General features: G+C 37.9%; 1 protein-coding gene across 5 annotated transcripts in view; it reads left to right on the forward strand.

The window, feature by feature from the left end:
• Positions 1-17,837, forward strand: part of itsn1 (intersectin 1 (SH3 domain protein)) — a 55,728-nt gene extending 37,891 nt beyond the window's left edge. For 3 of the 5 annotated variants that reach the window (XM_044136664.1, XM_044136660.1, XM_044136661.1), the window contains 15 exons: positions 6,575-6,696; positions 8,070-8,176; positions 8,277-8,378; positions 8,460-8,541; positions 8,821-8,919; positions 9,033-9,116; positions 9,915-9,998; positions 10,892-11,023; positions 11,320-11,400; positions 12,038-12,159; positions 12,651-12,733; positions 12,819-12,902; positions 13,073-13,137; positions 13,948-14,056; positions 14,161-17,837. In XM_044136664.1, the coding sequence (XP_043992599.1) occupies positions 6,575-6,696; positions 8,070-8,176; positions 8,277-8,378; positions 8,460-8,541; positions 8,821-8,919; positions 9,033-9,116; positions 9,915-9,998; positions 10,892-11,023; positions 11,320-11,400; positions 12,038-12,159; positions 12,651-12,733; positions 12,819-12,902; positions 13,073-13,137; positions 13,948-14,056; positions 14,161-14,309 (1,505 nt within the window). In that variant the 3' untranslated portion in view covers positions 14,310-17,837. Of the gene's footprint in view, positions 1-748; positions 5,033-6,574; positions 6,697-8,069; positions 8,177-8,276; positions 8,379-8,459; positions 8,542-8,820; positions 8,920-9,032; positions 9,117-9,914; positions 9,999-10,891; positions 11,024-11,319; positions 11,401-12,037; positions 12,160-12,650; positions 12,734-12,818; positions 12,903-13,072; positions 13,138-13,947; positions 14,057-14,160 lie in introns of those variants that run through there. The other 2 variants (XM_044136662.1, XM_044136663.1) reach the window with 1 other exon arrangement.
• Positions 17,838-18,182: the final 345 nt, after the last annotated feature.

Below are 18,182 nucleotides of genomic sequence, written 5' to 3' on the forward strand. Positions count from 1 at the left end.
ATTTACGCTAGGCATCAGCTACAGCACAGCCGCCTGCTGTGTTCAGTTTTTTTGCGCTACTTGTAAAAATTAAGAGGCTGTCATATTCCATGATGCCAGTCATTTTGAGGATTCAATAAAATCTCCCCAGATACCCCAAATCGAACTTGAAAATTGGATGTTCTGCTGCTAGCACTTTGCATTCATCAACAATTTATTGGCAGAAGTGAGAACATTGCGCAAGTCAAATAATCACTTGGCTATAATACGGTGTGCTAAATGGTAAAAAATAATTTAACTAAGCTTCAAGCCAGATAATTTTCCTCAAGGAATTTTAATCAAATTATTCGAATCATTTGAGGAATTATTGCCCTAGTGCAAAAGGTATTCAGCCCCCTTTTCTCTAAGTGAAACCAAAGGCCTTCAGAGGTTCCCTGATGACTACTAATGACTGAATAGAGTCCACCGGAGTGTAATCTAATCAAATTCAGCTGCTCTGTGATGAGAAAATCACTTATTGAATTTTACAGAAAGAATAAAACCATAAATGGTGTGTTAGCTGTGTGTTGCTGTTGCTTTAGATGCTCTGGTCTTGTCCCATGTCTCGGCGCACCTCCACACTCTCTCTGTCTTGCTGCACGCTCCACCCACCTAGCAACCAACCAGACGTTGTTCTTGTTGTTGTTTCTTGTTGTTGTTGTTTGTTTTTTTTTTGGTTTGTTTAGTTGGGTTTTTTTTGTTGATGTTGTTGTTGTCGTCCTCTCTCTAGGATCATATCATTACCCAGAACCCCCCTCTCCTCAAAGCCCTCAAAGAGACCCACTAGGCCACGCCCACTAGGCCACTCTACCAATGGGACAGCAGCGAGAGGTCACATGACCCGGACATGGCGCCTCTCCACCTGTAGAAGCCAGAGACAGGCAGACACACAGACAGACTGTAATGTTAAAAAACGAACACACCCTGAACTCTTTGTCTATGCATGGTTCTGACCGGACTTGGCCAAACTCTCCAAACGGCACGCTTCACCAGGAAGGGAGATCAGTAGTCAGCACTCCTCCTGCTCCTCCTCTTCCTTTCTTGCTTTTCATCTCTTTCTGGTTCATCTGGCTAGAGGTTTCGATTGGGAATGAAGGGAGAAGAGGAGGAGAACTTGTTGAGCTCCTCCCCTTTTTAAGATTGGACTAATGAACAAGTCTTTACTGGATCACAGTGACTGTATACACACACGCACGCTCATAGTCACACACACACACACACCCACGCACACACACACACAGAGCCTTGTGGCAGCAGGGTGGATAGTGGATAGTGGGTCATTTTGTGGCTTTATGGGAGATTTAGTCATTAGTTATTCACTCAGCTCATTCTTATCTTTTTTTTTGTTTGTTTGTTTTGTTTTGACCCTGCTTCCATCGCTTTAGTCACATGTCAGACAAAGGTGCTGGCTCCCCTCCCTCACTAACTTGCCCCTCCCTACCCCTCCCACAGCTTCACAGAAAGACCCACTATCTGCTGGAGGACAAGTCTCAGAGTTAAACTGTCTCCTCTCCTCAATGCCAAAGATTCCCTTCCTCTTCTCTTGCCTCTTTCTTCCTCCCCTCCCCACCCTGCTCAAAGGGAGAAGAGAAGTACAGATGGCAGCAGACGGTTAAAGGGATAGTTGAGAATTCCAATTCTGTTAAAACACTATAGTCTGGTAATATCTTACATCCACTACATCAGTTTTCTCACAGTCTTTGTTTAGTATGAATTAGGAAGTTGATCCTGGAGGCTGAAAACAAGTTAAAACAAGTTCATTTTATGAGCCTTTATATGTTGTTTGCATTGAGTATTTATTTATGCACAAACAGAAACCACAAGAAAATGGAAAACATTCCGTGCTTAATGTAAAAGTAATTCATCTTAAAAATCAATAAAATTATGTTTATTTAAACGTGAGGCACATATTTCCGCAGGTTACGGTTTGTGTTTCCACAGGAAGATCATTGGTGGCACACTTCCTCCTACCTTCCTTTTTGTGTGTAAATAATCACTTGGCTTTATGTGAGCAACCATCCAAATCAAAAATGACTGGCATAAAAGCTCATAAAATAAATCATTTAGGTCTTAACCCATCTCGTACTAACTGTAGGCTCCCAATATCAACTGATCTGGTTTTGTACTAAATTAAGACGAGTTATTTATTGCAAATAAAAGATTCAATTCTTTCCTGTCTTAGAAATTGCTGAACTATCCCCTTAAATCTGACTGCAGTGCTGCAGGAAAGGGGACGAGCAGCCGGAGTGGAGCTGAAGTTCCTCTGCAACCACATTACACAAAACAAGCTGATACACGGAACACAGCCACACACAACTCACAGCAGATATGTTTTAATGTGTAAAACCTTACCATTCTGACTGTGTATTAACTTCAGATGATCCATTAATGTTTGATGTTTTGTTTACATTATTATTGTTTTGTCTGTTGCTATGTCGATGGGAGACATTCACGCAATAATGAGCTAGACCAAGATAAGGACACGGTGATGACATGCAGGTGGATTTGATACTAACCCTTTTAGGGGTGCAGTGGTTGTGCTGCGGCTGCTTTCAGATGTCCAAATCATTCCAGTGAAAGAAGACATCTGACTTTTTAAGATTCTTACCCAAGTTATTGTGTTTGCACATAGGAATCCATCTTATTTCTGGGGTTTTGTTTGTTGGAGGAGTAAACATTGTTCCTCTTGCCCTGGTTAAACCAAGTAGCACATTAATATTAACATACACACACACATAGTGTCACAGTTATATTTATCCTGTTTTTCACTTGGTGAAAAAGGTGTTAACCCCATTTTCTAAAAAAAAAAAAAAAAAAAGTAAGTCAAAATGCTTTGTGCTATTGTTTCTTACCAAGCAGGTGCTGTTTGATGCTTGGTAAAACACGTTTTCTCAACTTTGAGCTCCTTTTGCATTGAATGAAAACATGATTTAGCCATGCACAATCATTTCACCCATCTGAGATTTTAAAGAAACAGGATTGTTTTACTAATACATCAGTGACACACAAGCCTGAAAAAAACAAAACAAAAAAAAAAAACATTTTTCCAGTAGAGATGCACCGATCAGAAATTTGTGGTTAATTTCCTATATCTGACTTTCTACTGATTGTAGACTTTTTCAATTCCTCTTTAAGAGCTATATTTATCTAGCTTTGCTGACATGGGCGATCAGTACTTGTAGTACAAGTGGCAAATGCAACGTCATGCTATGTGTGGGAGACCAGAAGTTGTAAAACAGGGTTTTACTTTCGTATCAGCATGGTTGGAATTAACTCTAAAATTTCCTGAGAAATCTAGTATCTTGCATAAACCATATGTTGTTGTTTTTTTACCAGTTTGACAAAACATCCCAAAGTCAGGAGTGACTTGACTTCCTGAGTCAAATTGCACATTTGTGTACCTGAAAAACTTGGTATAAAACAAATAAACACGTACCAACAGGTGAAACAGGTGACAGAGTGGCATAATCAAAACCTCAAAGTTGCGGTTTCCTGTAATTAAAAGCAGTTTCCTGAATTAACTTTAAAACATTTCACAAGGACTGAAACTTAGTCATCTTTTCTCATTAACAACTTCCACACCAAAGGCTGTGGAAGTTGTTAATGACAACCTGGTAGACTTTAGAAGATCCATTCACCAATTGTCTATATAAAACCTGGAGTTTTGAGTTTGCAACCAGTCGATCAACTGGTCACTTGACCAGCTGAAAATCAGCCAATTCCATTCAGTTCCATTCAGTTCCATTCATTTCCATTCGCAGGCAGATTTCTCGGTGCATCTCCACAGTGAAATCAGTTTGTTCCAAGTGGATCATTTTTCCCACACCTCATTCCATCCTGAAAGCGTCACGTTTTAGTGTCATTTTACTGAATCAGCCAATGCACAGGGAGACAGCACTGCCTGGCTTTTACTTGAGACAGATTATTTACAGTGTATTACCCGTTACAGTCAAGACATGAACCTTTTTTTTGTTTTGTGTTTTTACATAGCAACAGACTAGTGTTAGAGGGACTGCCATTTCTTGTTTGTATTAGGGTTATTTGTTGTTGTTTATTCAGATGACAGTATTGTGATTTTAATGTTTACCCTCAGAAACAAATGAATGAAATGATTATAGAAATACAAATACATTTTTATACAGCAAGCAATAATCTATTAGCATTATGAGCCTTCTTGAATCTCATTGTTCCTCATTGAGTCAGTATTGAAAGTCAAGCTCTCTGATTGGTCGATGAGTTAAGATCATTGGGGGGTTTAGCAAACTGGACTTGTTTGTTTTGGGAACTTGTCTCATTTACATTCACCTTTTTTAATTGTTTTTTTTTTTTTTTTTACCTGTTGGTTACTGATGATCAAGGCTTGACAGACGGAGCTCATGAGTTTAGAGAAAGGAGCCAACTAAACCAGAGCCACGCCCCTCCACTCCGGTTTGGTTGAGGATATGACGGCTAAAATCAATTGTGTCCCAACCTCTGCAGTTACATTTGTCTCCATCGCCATTTATTGAAATCATTCTAAAATTCAAAATACTACAGGTCAGAAGGGTTTGAATTTATAGTTCTTTATTTGTAGAATAAACGTTTATGATGTGTCAAAGTGGCTTTATTGGAAGAAAAACCTTAACTAAGCTTTGAGTTACTGCGTGACTCTGGTTTAGTCTGCTTAGTTAAAAAATATAAATAAATAAATGAGATCTTTTTGATTCATAATTAATAAACTGTAATGTGCTATCCTTTATATGGATAAGTATAGCTAAAGTGATGGTTTAAGAAAGCCAAATGTAATTAGAAAGGTGGCAGTGAGTGCATGTACGAATGAATGTGTGCTTGATCGAAAAATAATGCATAAATGAGCAGTTTTTATGGAAACCAATAAACTGGGTGGAAACCGGAGACTTGAATGAGTGAACAAAGTGTACAGAATGATGGTGTTTATTGAATTGTTTTTATGAGTGGAGGTCTTCATGAAACAGTGAAACCTGCTTGTTCTGATGATTAAATACTGTAAGATGGACTGCAGACAACTGGCCTTGTTATTCACATTATTACACATCTGTTCTAAAAAAAAGCTTTTTAAAATGTCCATATAGTGTAATAAATTGACCTAAATTATAAAAACTCGACAAAATATTCATTTCATAAAGATACTTCTCATATTGAGTACTGAGTAATAAAATAAGCAATACTTCTTGTCTCTACGGTGCATTCCAAAACTATTCAATCCTTTTGCTTAGAATCTTAACCAGGAACTTTAGTTCATTTTATATACAGTCAAACCAAAAACTATTCAGACCTCCGGCAAAAGTACATTTCAAGTAATCTTTGTTGAACCAACACGTTTGTTTCTAACTGAGGAGTCTCCCAGAATGTAGTCAACTTTATCCACACAGAGCCAGTTCACAGCACATGGCGTCTCTGTAAAAAGTATTTAATTCAATCATTCACATTAGGGCTGCAACTAACAATTATTTTAATAATTGATTATTCTATCAAATATTCCGACTGTTAATCGAATAAAATTGAATTCATCACTAAATTAGTTGACAATTACTTCAGCAATCGATAAATCACGATTAGTCATTAGTCAGCTGTTCTACACATAATCCACTTTCATCTTATTTATCAAACATTAATGTAAAGTTCAGTTCATAATGCAAAAACCTGAGGAAACAGAGCAGATTGCATATTAGCAATCTCTTCTGCAAGTGTGCATGTTCTTAAAGACAAGACCATAAAAAGAAGCAAATATTTTTCCAAAATTAACATGTCAAAATGGTTTGAACCCTTCTTAGTAAAGTCAATGGGGAAATCATTATTAAAGCAAACAAAACTAATTAAATTTATTCCTTTTCTCATGTTTCCTCTGTTGTTTTGACAATAACCTTAAAACTCTTGACTAGAACTGCACAATATTAGGAAAACATCTATGTCATGATATCTGTGAATTTTGCAATAGTGGTATGACTTGTGATAATTATGAACCATTTCTGACTTTTTGCTTTTGGTTTCTAATAAACCTAGTTCCCAGCTAATAATATTCAATATTTCCATCTCAGCAATAAGGTTTTATGGAAAAAGTTGCACCAGCTGTTTGTAAGGAGATGGTCTAAACAAAACCATCTTTCTTTTTTTGTGTTAAAGCTGTTTGTGTCCATGTAGTTTTCTCATCGGTTCAGCCTGTTGTCTGAAGCACAGCTCATTCTGTGACTTCTCATCTGGCTGAATCAGCGCAGCAGCTCCCTTCAACAATAAGTCATCCACTGTCCCACACACACACACACACACACACGCACACACACACACACACACACACACACATGAGTGCAGGCCGTCCTTATCGCAGAACAAAACTCCACTGTAGTAAACGTAGTGAACAGAGCTTCATATTGACAGTGTCACATTTGACTGAGATGCCACTCCAGGTATGTATGAACTAAAATGGTTTTCTTTTTTTTTTTTTTATGTTTAGTGGATGTAGCGCCGTTCCTGCTGAGAAAAGCCAGGGTGACGGTGGTGTGTTGTTGTTTTTTTTTCTTCGGTGATATTTGACCTTCAGGGTGCGCCGACCTCCACCTGCTGGACATGCTGAGTCCGATGGAGAGGAAGAGACAGGGCTACATCCACGAGCTGATCGTCACAGAGGAGAACTACGTCAACGATCTGCAGCTCGTCACCGAGGTAACCATGAGGGTTCATCAGGCCACACCTAGAGGTCACCTGCAACGACACTGTGGGGTTTTTTTCTATGTTATTAACAAGATCAGCTCACTATTAAGTTTTTCTTTTCATTTGGGACAGTTCTGATATTGTCTCCAATATTTTTTCCCATTTAAGAAATGTGGCTCTGAAAATGCCTCGTTTTACCTCTAATGCTGTTGACCATGTGTTGCTCTATTTTAGCTGAGAAATCAAGAATAAGACGATTATTTTTTTTTTAAATGTAATTTTGGAACATTTTCAACATTATGATAAGTAGTGTTCAAGTGTGTTTTTTTTTTTTTTTCACCATAAATTTTGCGTAGGCTAAAAAAGATTAAATTACACCAAGAATCTGTTTAATTAGGTCATTTCCAAATCTGTTGCTCCAGATTTTATTTAGGGGACTAAGAGTTGAGGGGGTGAATATAAATGTAGACATATGATTTTCCTTCTACTTCACTTTTATGCAGTACAATAAATAATTCTCATACTCTAACTTGAAAAATAATGTTCTTGAAGATTAAACTCAGAGACTAAAGTTCCTCAAGTTAATTTAACAAGAGATGAGTACTAACAGCTCATCCATCTTCAACAGTGGGTTGCTATAATTTAATACTGCAATTTAAATCAAAGAATTATTTCACATTATGCAAGAAAACTGCCTAGATGTTAAACAAGAACACAATTCTGTTGTTTTCACTCACATTATCAGGTTAAAATTGCTGTAAGTCAGAAGAATTTAAATTCTTGCATGAACAAAATATCTGATCTTATAATTCATTTTGTTGGGGTGTGCTGTGGTGGCGCAGGGTGTTAGCACGCCCCACATTTGGAGGCCTGAGTCCTCGATGTGGACGTCGTGGGTTCAACTCCCGGTCCCGGTGACCTTCGCTGCATGTCTTCTCCTCACCCTCCTTCCTGTCTGCCTACTGTCACAAAAATACGAGTCACTAGTGCCACAAAAACTCTTCAGAGAAAAACAAAACAAAACTCATTTTGTTAAACATCACACTGAATTCTGCTCAGAAATATTTATTTAGAACAGCCGTATGCAGTTTGAGAAAACATCGTCTTCAACCGTAGCAAACTGAAAGCCGAGCTCAGTAAACAATAAATTAATTCATTACTTGATCAATTAAAATGAGCTCAATAATTTCCATTTGGACAGCTGTTAGAAATGCTCTAATTTAATATTAGAAAGTCAGAATTTTGAGAAACGCTGCAAACATTTAATATTCAGCATGAATCAGTGTTCAGACATTTGCTGTAAATTGATATCAAACGCCATAAAACAGTTTGCTCTCTTTGAAATCTGCCTTGCACTAAACGTCACTTCATCTCTGTTGGTGTAGATCTTCCATAAGCCTCTGCTGGAGTGTGAGCTGCTGACGGAGAAGGAAGTGGCCATGATCTTTGTGAACTGGAAGGAGCTCATCATGTGCAACATCAAACTTCTGAAGTGAGGGAAAAAGAATCTGTAATAAACACTATTAAACAAAAGTCTAGATAAACGCCTCTTGTAGTTTCTACAGATGTGCTGACTCGGGGTTTCCTTGCAGGGCTCTCAGGGTGAGGAAGAAGATGTCGGGCGATCGGATGCCTGTGAAGATGATCGGCGACATCCTGACCAACCAGCTGCCTCACATGCAGCCGTACATCAGGTTAGGAAGTGGATCGCTTTCCGTCCGTAGGAGTTTTTGTCCTGCTTCTTGTAGTGGAGCAGCCATCTTGTTTTTTTGCAGGTTCTGTTCATGTCAGCTGAACGGGGCCACACTGATTCAACAGAAGACAGATGACAATCCTGAGATCAAAGACTTCCTCAAGGTAAGAACTCTGATCACTTCCTGAAGGCGGAGTTTCACAAAGATTTCAAGGATTTCGATTTCTTTTAAGTTATATTTGATGTACATAGCAATTTTTAACAACTGAAGTTCACATAGTTACTTGATTGTCCTATAAAATGTCACTGTGAGCCTGGAAAACACAGCACTGCCCCTTTAAACATGAAATAACTTCAAAAGTCTTCAAAATTGTATTAAAAACATTTTTGTGGGGGAAATTGCATCTAAAACAATGAATTCTGATGTTTTGTGTTTCCATCAGAGGTTAGCCATGGATCCCAGGTGCAAAGGGATGCCTCTGTCCAGTTTCCTTCTCAAGCCAATGCAGAGAGTCACACGCTACCCTCTCATCATCAAAAACGTTTGTACCATTAGAGCACATAAAATTCTCGTGAAAATTCCGGATTTGCAGAGACGATTTGTTTCCGCCTTTTAATCCGAGTCTGAATTGTTTTGAACCGTTTCTGATTGCAGACCTTAGAAAACACTCCAGAGTCTCATCCAGACCACAGCCATCTGAAAGCAGCGCTGGAGAAAGCAGAGGAGCTCTGCTCACAGGTGAAAACTGGAAACGCACACTGAGGCAGCCGCCTGCAGTGGACCGGAAAATCAGTTATGACTGGATCTATCATTAATTTTTGGACATATATGCTTTTGAACTATGATCAGGCTGTAGTTCGCAATAGTTTTATATGTGTAAAAGATAAAAGTGTCTGGAAAGTAAACACAAGGCAGACAAAAGTTGACAAAAAGTGACAACGTTAATACAGAATACCCAATATCAATGATTCATAAAGTGGCTAATCAAGAAATCACCAGCCTGAACAGAGTGAAATAGAGACCAGCATCCTAACCAGAGATTTAAAAGCATTTAAAAAATCCAATTCTATCCATATTAAGGTTCTGACCAGCACCGGTACTGATACACACCCTTATGTGTCCCAATGTCTGTCACTAAGATACTTACCGTAAATGATCCAGTTGTGTGAAGATTGTGTAAAATAGTGCTACAGTGAATGGCAGCATCTAAATGAGTGTTTTATTCATGAGAGTTTAAGTGCATTGCAAGAACGTAGTTATCAAAATATTGAAAGTTACATCAACATCTTGTGATTTAACCATTAAATCACAAAAGTAAAAAAAATTAAAATCATACTGTAAATGTATCAAATTGGCTATTGTTCTTAAAAAAACTACTTGTAACTCCAGTTGTGATTTAACTGTTTCATGCTTTCAAGGTTTTTAGTTTTTTTACTCGAACATGATTGTAAGCAAAGTTAATCTTGATAGAAAATGTACTTGGATGTGCATGACGAGTTGAGTGTGTGTTGAGTGTGTGTTGTTGTGTGTTCTCAGGTGAATGAAGGCGTCAGAGAGAAGGAGAACTCTGACCGGCTGGAGTGGATTCAGGCTCACGTTCAGTGTGAGGGCCTGTCAGAGGTGCAGTATCAACCACAACCGCTTTTTTAAGATTAATAAGAGGTGAAACACTCAAGACAAGGCAAGCTTTTCTGAATGGCTTTATTGACATATTATACAGAGAAAATTTAAAGATACACATATACACAACTTTAGGCAGCCACAACATATACTGTCATCAGAATATATATGGGAAGAAATGTAATAATGTGATGGAGGGGACAGAATTATATATCCAATAAAAACTGGTGTGAGAAAAGAACCTTGAGGCGTCCCACATATGATCTTAGTTTGCTTAAATGAATCATTTATTAGAAAAATTATTTATTTCGAAACGTGGACTGTGGACGCTGGCATTAGTGTTGAGGTCATTTGCTACATGTTCGCCATGGAGATGCTGTTTCAGGCCTGAACAGCTTCTCTGATAGGCTGACTCCTTTCAGCACAACCTGAACACAACGGTCGTCTTTCCCAGCATCCTGTCAGATTGTTTTAGAAATGAGTTTGTTGTTCATTGTGGGTTTTTGGGTGTCCTGCAAACATGCAGGTACAAAGTAATAATAAAGCAATTATTTTTGTCAATTGACCAAGATGAAAGCATTAATCTTTTGTCCTTAATTATTTCTGAATGACAAAGTATTCCTGCCTGGTGTGACCCAGTTTATCACAATGTACTTTCTCCATTCAATCAAAATCTTATTTCTCACTGTGTCTGAAGCAGCACTGAGATCCATTTACTGTTAATATGTATGTGGTGTAAAACTTTTTGAAGTATACTTTCAATTTTGTGATGTTTTTGAATAGAATAAAAAGTACCAGAGACTTTGTAGAGCAAAACTTTTAACACCATCACATTAACACTTGTATGATCATTTAATTTGTTTATTTCAAATAAACTTCTCTGTTCTTTTTAGCAACTGGTGTTCAACTCGGTCACCAACTGTCTGGGACCCAGGAAGTTCCTCCACAGCGGGAAGCTGTTCAAAGCGAAGAGCAGCAAGGAGCTCTACGGCTTCCTGTTCAACGACTTCCTGCTGCTCACACAGGTCAGTCTTCCTGTAAGAACCTGTGGCTCAGCTGAATTATGTCTCCAGAAAATTGATTATTTAAAAAAATGTACATGCTCCTACAGCTCTTGAGGTCTAAGCTGTAGATGGCGCCATTCCACCAGATTTAAAAAAATGTATATTGGAAATGATTAACATCCTCAAAAATGGAAATTTGTGTACGTCTGTTTTGACAGTTAACTGAAAACGTCTGCAGCTCCTCGTCTGTTGCAGTATGTTTCTGGATTCATGACACACTTCCACAAATGTAAACTTTTTTTCCCTTCCTCAAACAGGTCACCAAACCTCTGGGCTCCTCAGGTTCTGACAAAGTCTTCTCCTCGAAGACCCACCTGCAGTACCGCATGTACAAAACGGTGAGAAGACTGCCAAACATACCTGTGCTCTCATTTAACAGAAGAAAATAAAAATCTTACCTTCTTTTTTTCTTCAACTTTAATGAACTTTACCCTATTAGTGTAAGAAAACACGAGTGTAGTTTTCAACAGAGGGGAAACCCTCATTGATGTGTGATATGGACTTAAAATTGATCACAATATTTACTGGTACTGTTGTGATAACATGAATAGTGACTATAAGAACTATTACTTCTTTGTTAGCTCTGTGACTGCATGACTCAGTAATCAGCCCTACAAACAAAAACTAAAAAAACTTCCCCATTTTATTTGTAATGCACTTCTTTAGGACATCCGTCATGTAATGAAGTGTGATTTGTTTGACTAAACTGCACATAGTAACCATATTTAATCATATTTTCAAATGTATTGATGTATACTGCTGCTCTGATTGAACAAAAAAAATGGAGAAAATAGTAAAACTATCAATCTCGATAATATGGACAGTTTCAGTGGTTTTTAAAGATTATTAACTGGAATATGTGACACCGATAAATTAAAGTCTTATCATGATAAGGAATTTATCAAGATAAATGCAACAATATGTAGCATTTATCCCCCACCCTCATTTCCAACTGGATCTTCTTGTTTCTTTCAGCCGATCTTTCTGAACGAAGTGTTAGTAAAGCTGCCAACAGATCCATCAGGGGATGAGCCTCTGTTTCACATCTCACACATAGACCGAGTTTACACCCTCCGAGCTGAAAGCATCAACGAACGGTAACAGAAAACACTCAACCCAGACGAGAGCTTCAGATGTTTGTTTTTATAAGCTGGTCATCCGTTCATCATCTTATTTCTTCATGATTATTACCATTATTTTATTTCTTTTACGTGTCCTGTCCTGCAGTTTGACACTCAGAATTGTGTGAGTGTCGAGGTGAGGCCCATCACATTGACTGGAGTGTTACAGGTCTCCCATGATGCTCTTCTTACTTTTTTAGAGACTTATTTTGGGTTTATTTCAGATGTAATGTACACAGAGACAAAGAAGAAAGAGAGAAAAGAAATGGAGAAAAGTGGGGTAAAGGATTAAAAAGAAAGGAGAGGAGAAGCATAGAGATAACACAAGTTACAAAAAGAGAGAAAACAAAACCACAATGACAAATGCAAATATAAGAAAAGTTATAATATCATTGGAAAGCCAACTGAGAGCGTATTCCTTAAATTAAATAATCCAACTTTTTGCCTTTGTGTTCATCTCCTTACAGGACGGCGTGGGTTCAGAAAATTAAGGCTGCCTCAGAGCTTTTCATTGAGACGGAGAAGAAGAAGAGGGAGAAAGCGTATTTAGGTAAGCTGGGCTCTCTCAGGCTGATTTCTGTGGTTTCATTAAAACCCCTCCGGCTGACGGCTGACCTGTCCACTCCTCGTCTCAGTCCGTTCTCAGAGGGCGACCGGGATCGGCAGGCTGATGGTTAACATCGTGGAGGGCATCGAGCTCAAACCCTGTCGCACCCATGGTACGTAAAGAGGCCGTTGAAGGTCAACCTTTTGACAAATAAATCTGTGGTATTGTTTTTTTTATTCAAAGCATCATGATTTAATATGATAATCTAATGAAGCTAATCAGTAGCTTCTCTCAACTGGTTTTATGCACAATAATCAGCAGCAACATTGTCTGTGTTTCAAGGTAAAAGCAACCCTTACTGTGAAGTCACCATGGGCTCTCAGTGCCATATCACAAAGACAGTACAGGTAGGAGAGGAGTGACTGTAAGCATTTTCTTCCATTGTTTACATTGTGTTTTTACATAGTAAAAACAATTATGAAATGAGTAATAAATATTACATTTTGTCAAATCATCAAACAACTACAAATCAAATATGTTGTGTCCAACTCACTTCTAATCATAAGCAACTCTAAAAATGTGAAAGTAAAAACAATCCATTTTATAACATGGTTAAAACTTGGTTTATTAATGTTGATGTTTTAACATTAATAATGAACAAAGTAAATCACTCAGGAATGTTTGAAGTGTTTCTATTCATATCCACGTTTTATATGAACCAATTTCACTATTTTCTATTGGAGTTGTGAAAGTGGTGCATATTTGTCAACTGAAAAACAATTCTGCTTTTGTATTATATATGTTTTATTGTCTGTGACAGGGCCATAGATTTTAGACTCCTAAAATAATGTTTTACCCTTAAGAGGTTATATTTATAATTCAGCTTCATGTCGATTAAGATTCTCAGTATTCAAATCCTTTAAATGTTTATTTTTTACTCTGAGCAGTGGTGAAAAAAGTGTGTATGCAATACATGCATAGATATAATGGAATAGAATCCATCAATACACATACTGTTAAATATAGTCCCCAGGGTCCCTGTAATATTATTTAATTTGTCTTTGGGATCAATAAAGTGTTTTTTTGTTTGAATTTGAATTGAATGTGTTCATTAAACACCTCAGAGGATACGGAGTTACTGCCCTGCCTAACCAACCAGTGTGGGTTTTAGAGAATGTGAATTCAAAGTTCATCTGAGTTGTTTTCTTTGTTTGCAGGACACTTTGAATCCCAAGTGGAATTCCAATTGTCAGTTTTTTATTAAGGACCTTGAACAGGACGTCCTCTGCATCACTGTGTTTGAACGAGACCAGTTCTCACCTGACGGTGTGTGACGCATTCAGTCCACGATTCTAAAGCACGCAGCGTTACTCTTTGTCCCACACAGAGGGACAAAACGCCCCTTGACTGACCACGTCTTGTCTCCGCAGACTTCCTCGGCAGGACTGAGATCCGATTGGCCGAGATAAAGAAGGACCAGGGCTCCAAAGGACCAATCACGAAGAGGCTGCTGCTTCATGAGGTTCCTACTGGGGAGATTGTCGTTAGGCTGGACCTGCAGCTGTTTGAAGAGCCGTGAAACGAGCGGCAGGTTGGACCAGATGGGACTGGCCCAGGAATGAACTCAGAGAAACGGAAAAGGGGACAGAGCAGCTGGACTGGAATAAACTGGACCAGAGGCCTGGAACGGGCTGGGGTTACTCATTGTGTGTTCTGGCTGTTAATGTTTAGGGAGATTAATATGTTAACAGCAGGATTTGCTCTGTAAGAAAACCCCGGGTAAAGTCAGGAACATTAAGTAACTAAATATCATCCTCTTTAACAACAACCTTAAATGCCATGTCAGTTTTATTTTATTTTCCTTTTTTTTCCCATTATTTGGGAGAAATTACCAATAAGAGGGCTTACTAGGGATCAGATGGAGAACATTTTCAAACAATAAGAAAACCTCAGCTACATATCTGGGATTGACACAAATTGCAAATATTTAACAGAAAGCAGGAAGTGAGGTTGCCTATGTTAACTTAGAACTCTGCAAAAACACAAACTATAGTATTTTTGTTCTGCTTTCTAATGCAGATATCGAAATAAGACTAAACTAATTTCTAAGTAACTTTTCAGCAAGAAATAGCAGCTCTTTTTAAGTCTTTTTCCTTAATATTAATGAGATTTTTTTTGTTTTTTTTGCTGTGAATACATAGTACCAGCAAAATAATGAAAATCCCAGTGCCCCCTTTCTGGTCCAGTTAATCCCAGCCTGCTCCGGTCCCAGTTCTGTGGGGTCCAACTCCGGACTCAGACGGGTTGTTGCTGTTTCCGCCTCTTCTGCTTTTATCCAGACAGTCTTAGAGAAACTCCAGTGACAATCCCTCCTTTTTTTTATGTCCCTCCAAACGTAACCGCTGTGTGTGACTGAGTGTGTGCAAGATCGGGTGTGTATGACTAGAAAAGTTCAAGTCAGGTAGGTGACATTTAAAGGCACTGAACAGCTTCTCAAACTCTTAATCAATTTTTCAAAGCTTTCAGCAAAGAGCTATAGAACTTAAAAAGGGATCTTGACAGTTTGGTTTTTAACCTCAACTGAACACTTGCCACATTTTCCCAGAAAGTGCTTAATATGTACAGGTGTATTGAAAACCACGCTAATAAGCTGCAAAAGAAAACAAAATAACAGATTTTAAGCAAGTATATGATAGGTATTCAATGTAAATGACCGACTTACAGACATGTCAATGTGTCGGAGTTACAGTCAATGCAGTGAACTGGTACAAAAGCTGATTTCAATCAAGGTACTGTGAAAAAGAATGTCTTAACTTTTATTTTCTGTTGCGCATCTCAGCTCTGACATGTTGCTGCAGTGTTAAGCTGTCACGGTTGTCATTACTATGCAGGGAGAGGGGGAAGAAAATAAACAAAATGGAGGTCCCTGTGGTTCAGGGCTTTTTAAAGAAGCTCCATCAAACATATTCCCAGTTCCAGTCCTTAACCCTACAGAAGCTTCAATACAGAAACCATTTTAATATACATCAGCACTCCTAGCACTTTGAAAACAGACACTGTTCCCAATTTTTCAGCAGAAAATGATCCAAGTTGATATGTCACCCAGCAGCCATTTTGAGTAGTCAGTCAGAAAGTTTGCCTGGAGGATAAAACATTCAGTCAGATCTGTTTCACCTCAGTATTTATACCTCTGCTGATATCTCTATAGGATAGGGTTAGGGTCTGTTAGTATAACTCCAGGGTTGCACTAACTTATTGAAAAGATGACGTTGTGGTGCCCAATGCTCAGAATCATCAGTGGTTTTCTTTGAAATATTTTAAAAGACCCACTTTAACAGCAAGACAGTGGAAAAATGTATCACCAAAATAAACACCAACCAGATAAAATATTAACCAGCATTCCAGCAGTAAGCTTCTACTGTTGGAGTGACAAAGTTAAGATTTGTGAAGTTAAAAAAAAACAACTGTTCATGTTTGGCACTATGTTTCTGTTTGCACACATTTAATACATATCAAGTTGTTCATTTTAATGCAGCAACAGTAAAAGTACATTCTAAACAAAACAAGATTATAGACTCCTTTAATCAAAGCGATCAATTAGTTAAGCAAGCAAAGTAATCAATTGACCATCCATCCATCTTCATCTGCTCATCCGGGGTCGGGTCACAGGGGTAGCAGCCCATTGAATTCATTTCAAATATTGACATGTTTAGAAAATGTCCCACTAAAAGTACCTAATTAAATACCACAGAAACATGGAAAAACATGTTGCCCAAGTATCAAAGTCATACAGTAACAATGCTGAGATACTGTGAGTGGCATCTATTGAAGCACAGATATAGAAAAACTAAACGTGGGGAATCAGATGGATATGAACTAAAAAGTGGTCCAAGAACGGAGCCTTGAGGAACCCCACAGTTGATCTTTGTTTGCTTATATTTATGACAAAAGTCTGCTTCACCCATTCTATCACCAAATTATTGTTTGGGTATTTCCAACTGTGCTACATCACTGAGATGTATTATAGCAAGACAAAATTTGTTGATAAGTTGCTGTAAAAATTTCTGTAAGCTTAAACTTTTAAAGTATGGTTTCAGTGATCAAAAACATGGCTATGTGTAATTTCTGTCTGACGTGTGGTGAGGAATGGTAAAGAGCTACATGCCAGTTATATATTTGGTTAGATTTTTCAGGGGTTTTTAAGTTCATCTTACAAAATAATAACTTTGGCCAAACAGTTATCAAGAATAAATCTTAGAAAACTGAGCTGCAACTTACTTAGCAAGGAATTTGGTTTTCTGAAGAGCTACATGTAGCCTGTGTGAAATGGGCAGAACAAAAGCTAATAAATTCTGTAATGTCTGATTTATTTTAACCAATTCTTCCATTGTTTCAGATCAAAGCTTGTAATTTGTGGAAGATGGGCCTGTTAAAAGAAAAAAAAGAAAAAGAAAAGAAAGTACTACACAGTGCTCGTGCCTTTACATGAACATGCTAACACTTCTTGGCCTTATACAAAAAAATGCTTCATTTTAATTAAACCAATTCACTTTTAGCATATCACTAACATGGTGTCTGAGTTTAAAACAATTAGAATTTTATCTTATCCAAGTTTAATGCTCTTGAGTATTCAAAATGGCAGCTACATTAGCTGGTGGGGCAACTGACAACAGTGAAGTTGTAGATACTTAGTTAGCTAGTTACTTTGCCTGACTAGTAAATCTGACTAGTGCTTTTAATTTAAAGCCACAGTTACAATAATATTCTGAATAATAAATGACAAAACAGCTTAGTGACCAGCCACTGTCTAATCAGCAGCTTAAGTATGTTGAAAAATGTGAACGAATGTTGGTGTTTGTGGCAGACAAAACCAGTAACGACGATTTGTTCCCTCTCTTTCTCTTCCCTTCACTCCGTACTGAAACTAACCCAGTCCAGTTTGAGCCCGTTCTTACCGTCTACCTTCCAGGTTGTGAATAATACTGCTGTTACCTGAGAGTTAATATATGAGGAGCGATAACAACAAGCCTGTTGTTAATTATCACTGTAGAAGATGATGTATGTATTTGTCTTTCAATGTTCAGAATAAAATTCATTTGGACCAAGACTGAAGCTCATTGTTTTATGGAGTTTGAATGTGGGAAGTTTTAAAGGAAATGCAGCAACTACAGCATTTCATAAACTATCCGAGTAGTTTTAGGGAGATGTTAAGTTTGTTTCCATATTTTGGTGAGTATTGATGAGCAACAATGAAGGTAAGCCAGTGTAACAGTTAAACTTTTATTTTGCCAGCACCTGATACTTGTGCATCATTACATTAAACACTTTTATAGTCTATCGGTTAGATGAAGCTTCTTTTTGTCTGAAGGAAAAGGGTTAACTTGGCAATTTCACTAGCCTCCAGAACATGAACTATGTGTACCAGTTCTGACAAATATTTGAGAACTGGTAA

This window comes from Gambusia affinis, linkage group LG13 (assembly GCF_019740435.1).
Source record: "Gambusia affinis linkage group LG13, SWU_Gaff_1.0, whole genome shotgun sequence".
NCBI classification, from domain to species: domain Eukaryota; kingdom Metazoa; phylum Chordata; class Actinopteri; order Cyprinodontiformes; family Poeciliidae; genus Gambusia; species Gambusia affinis.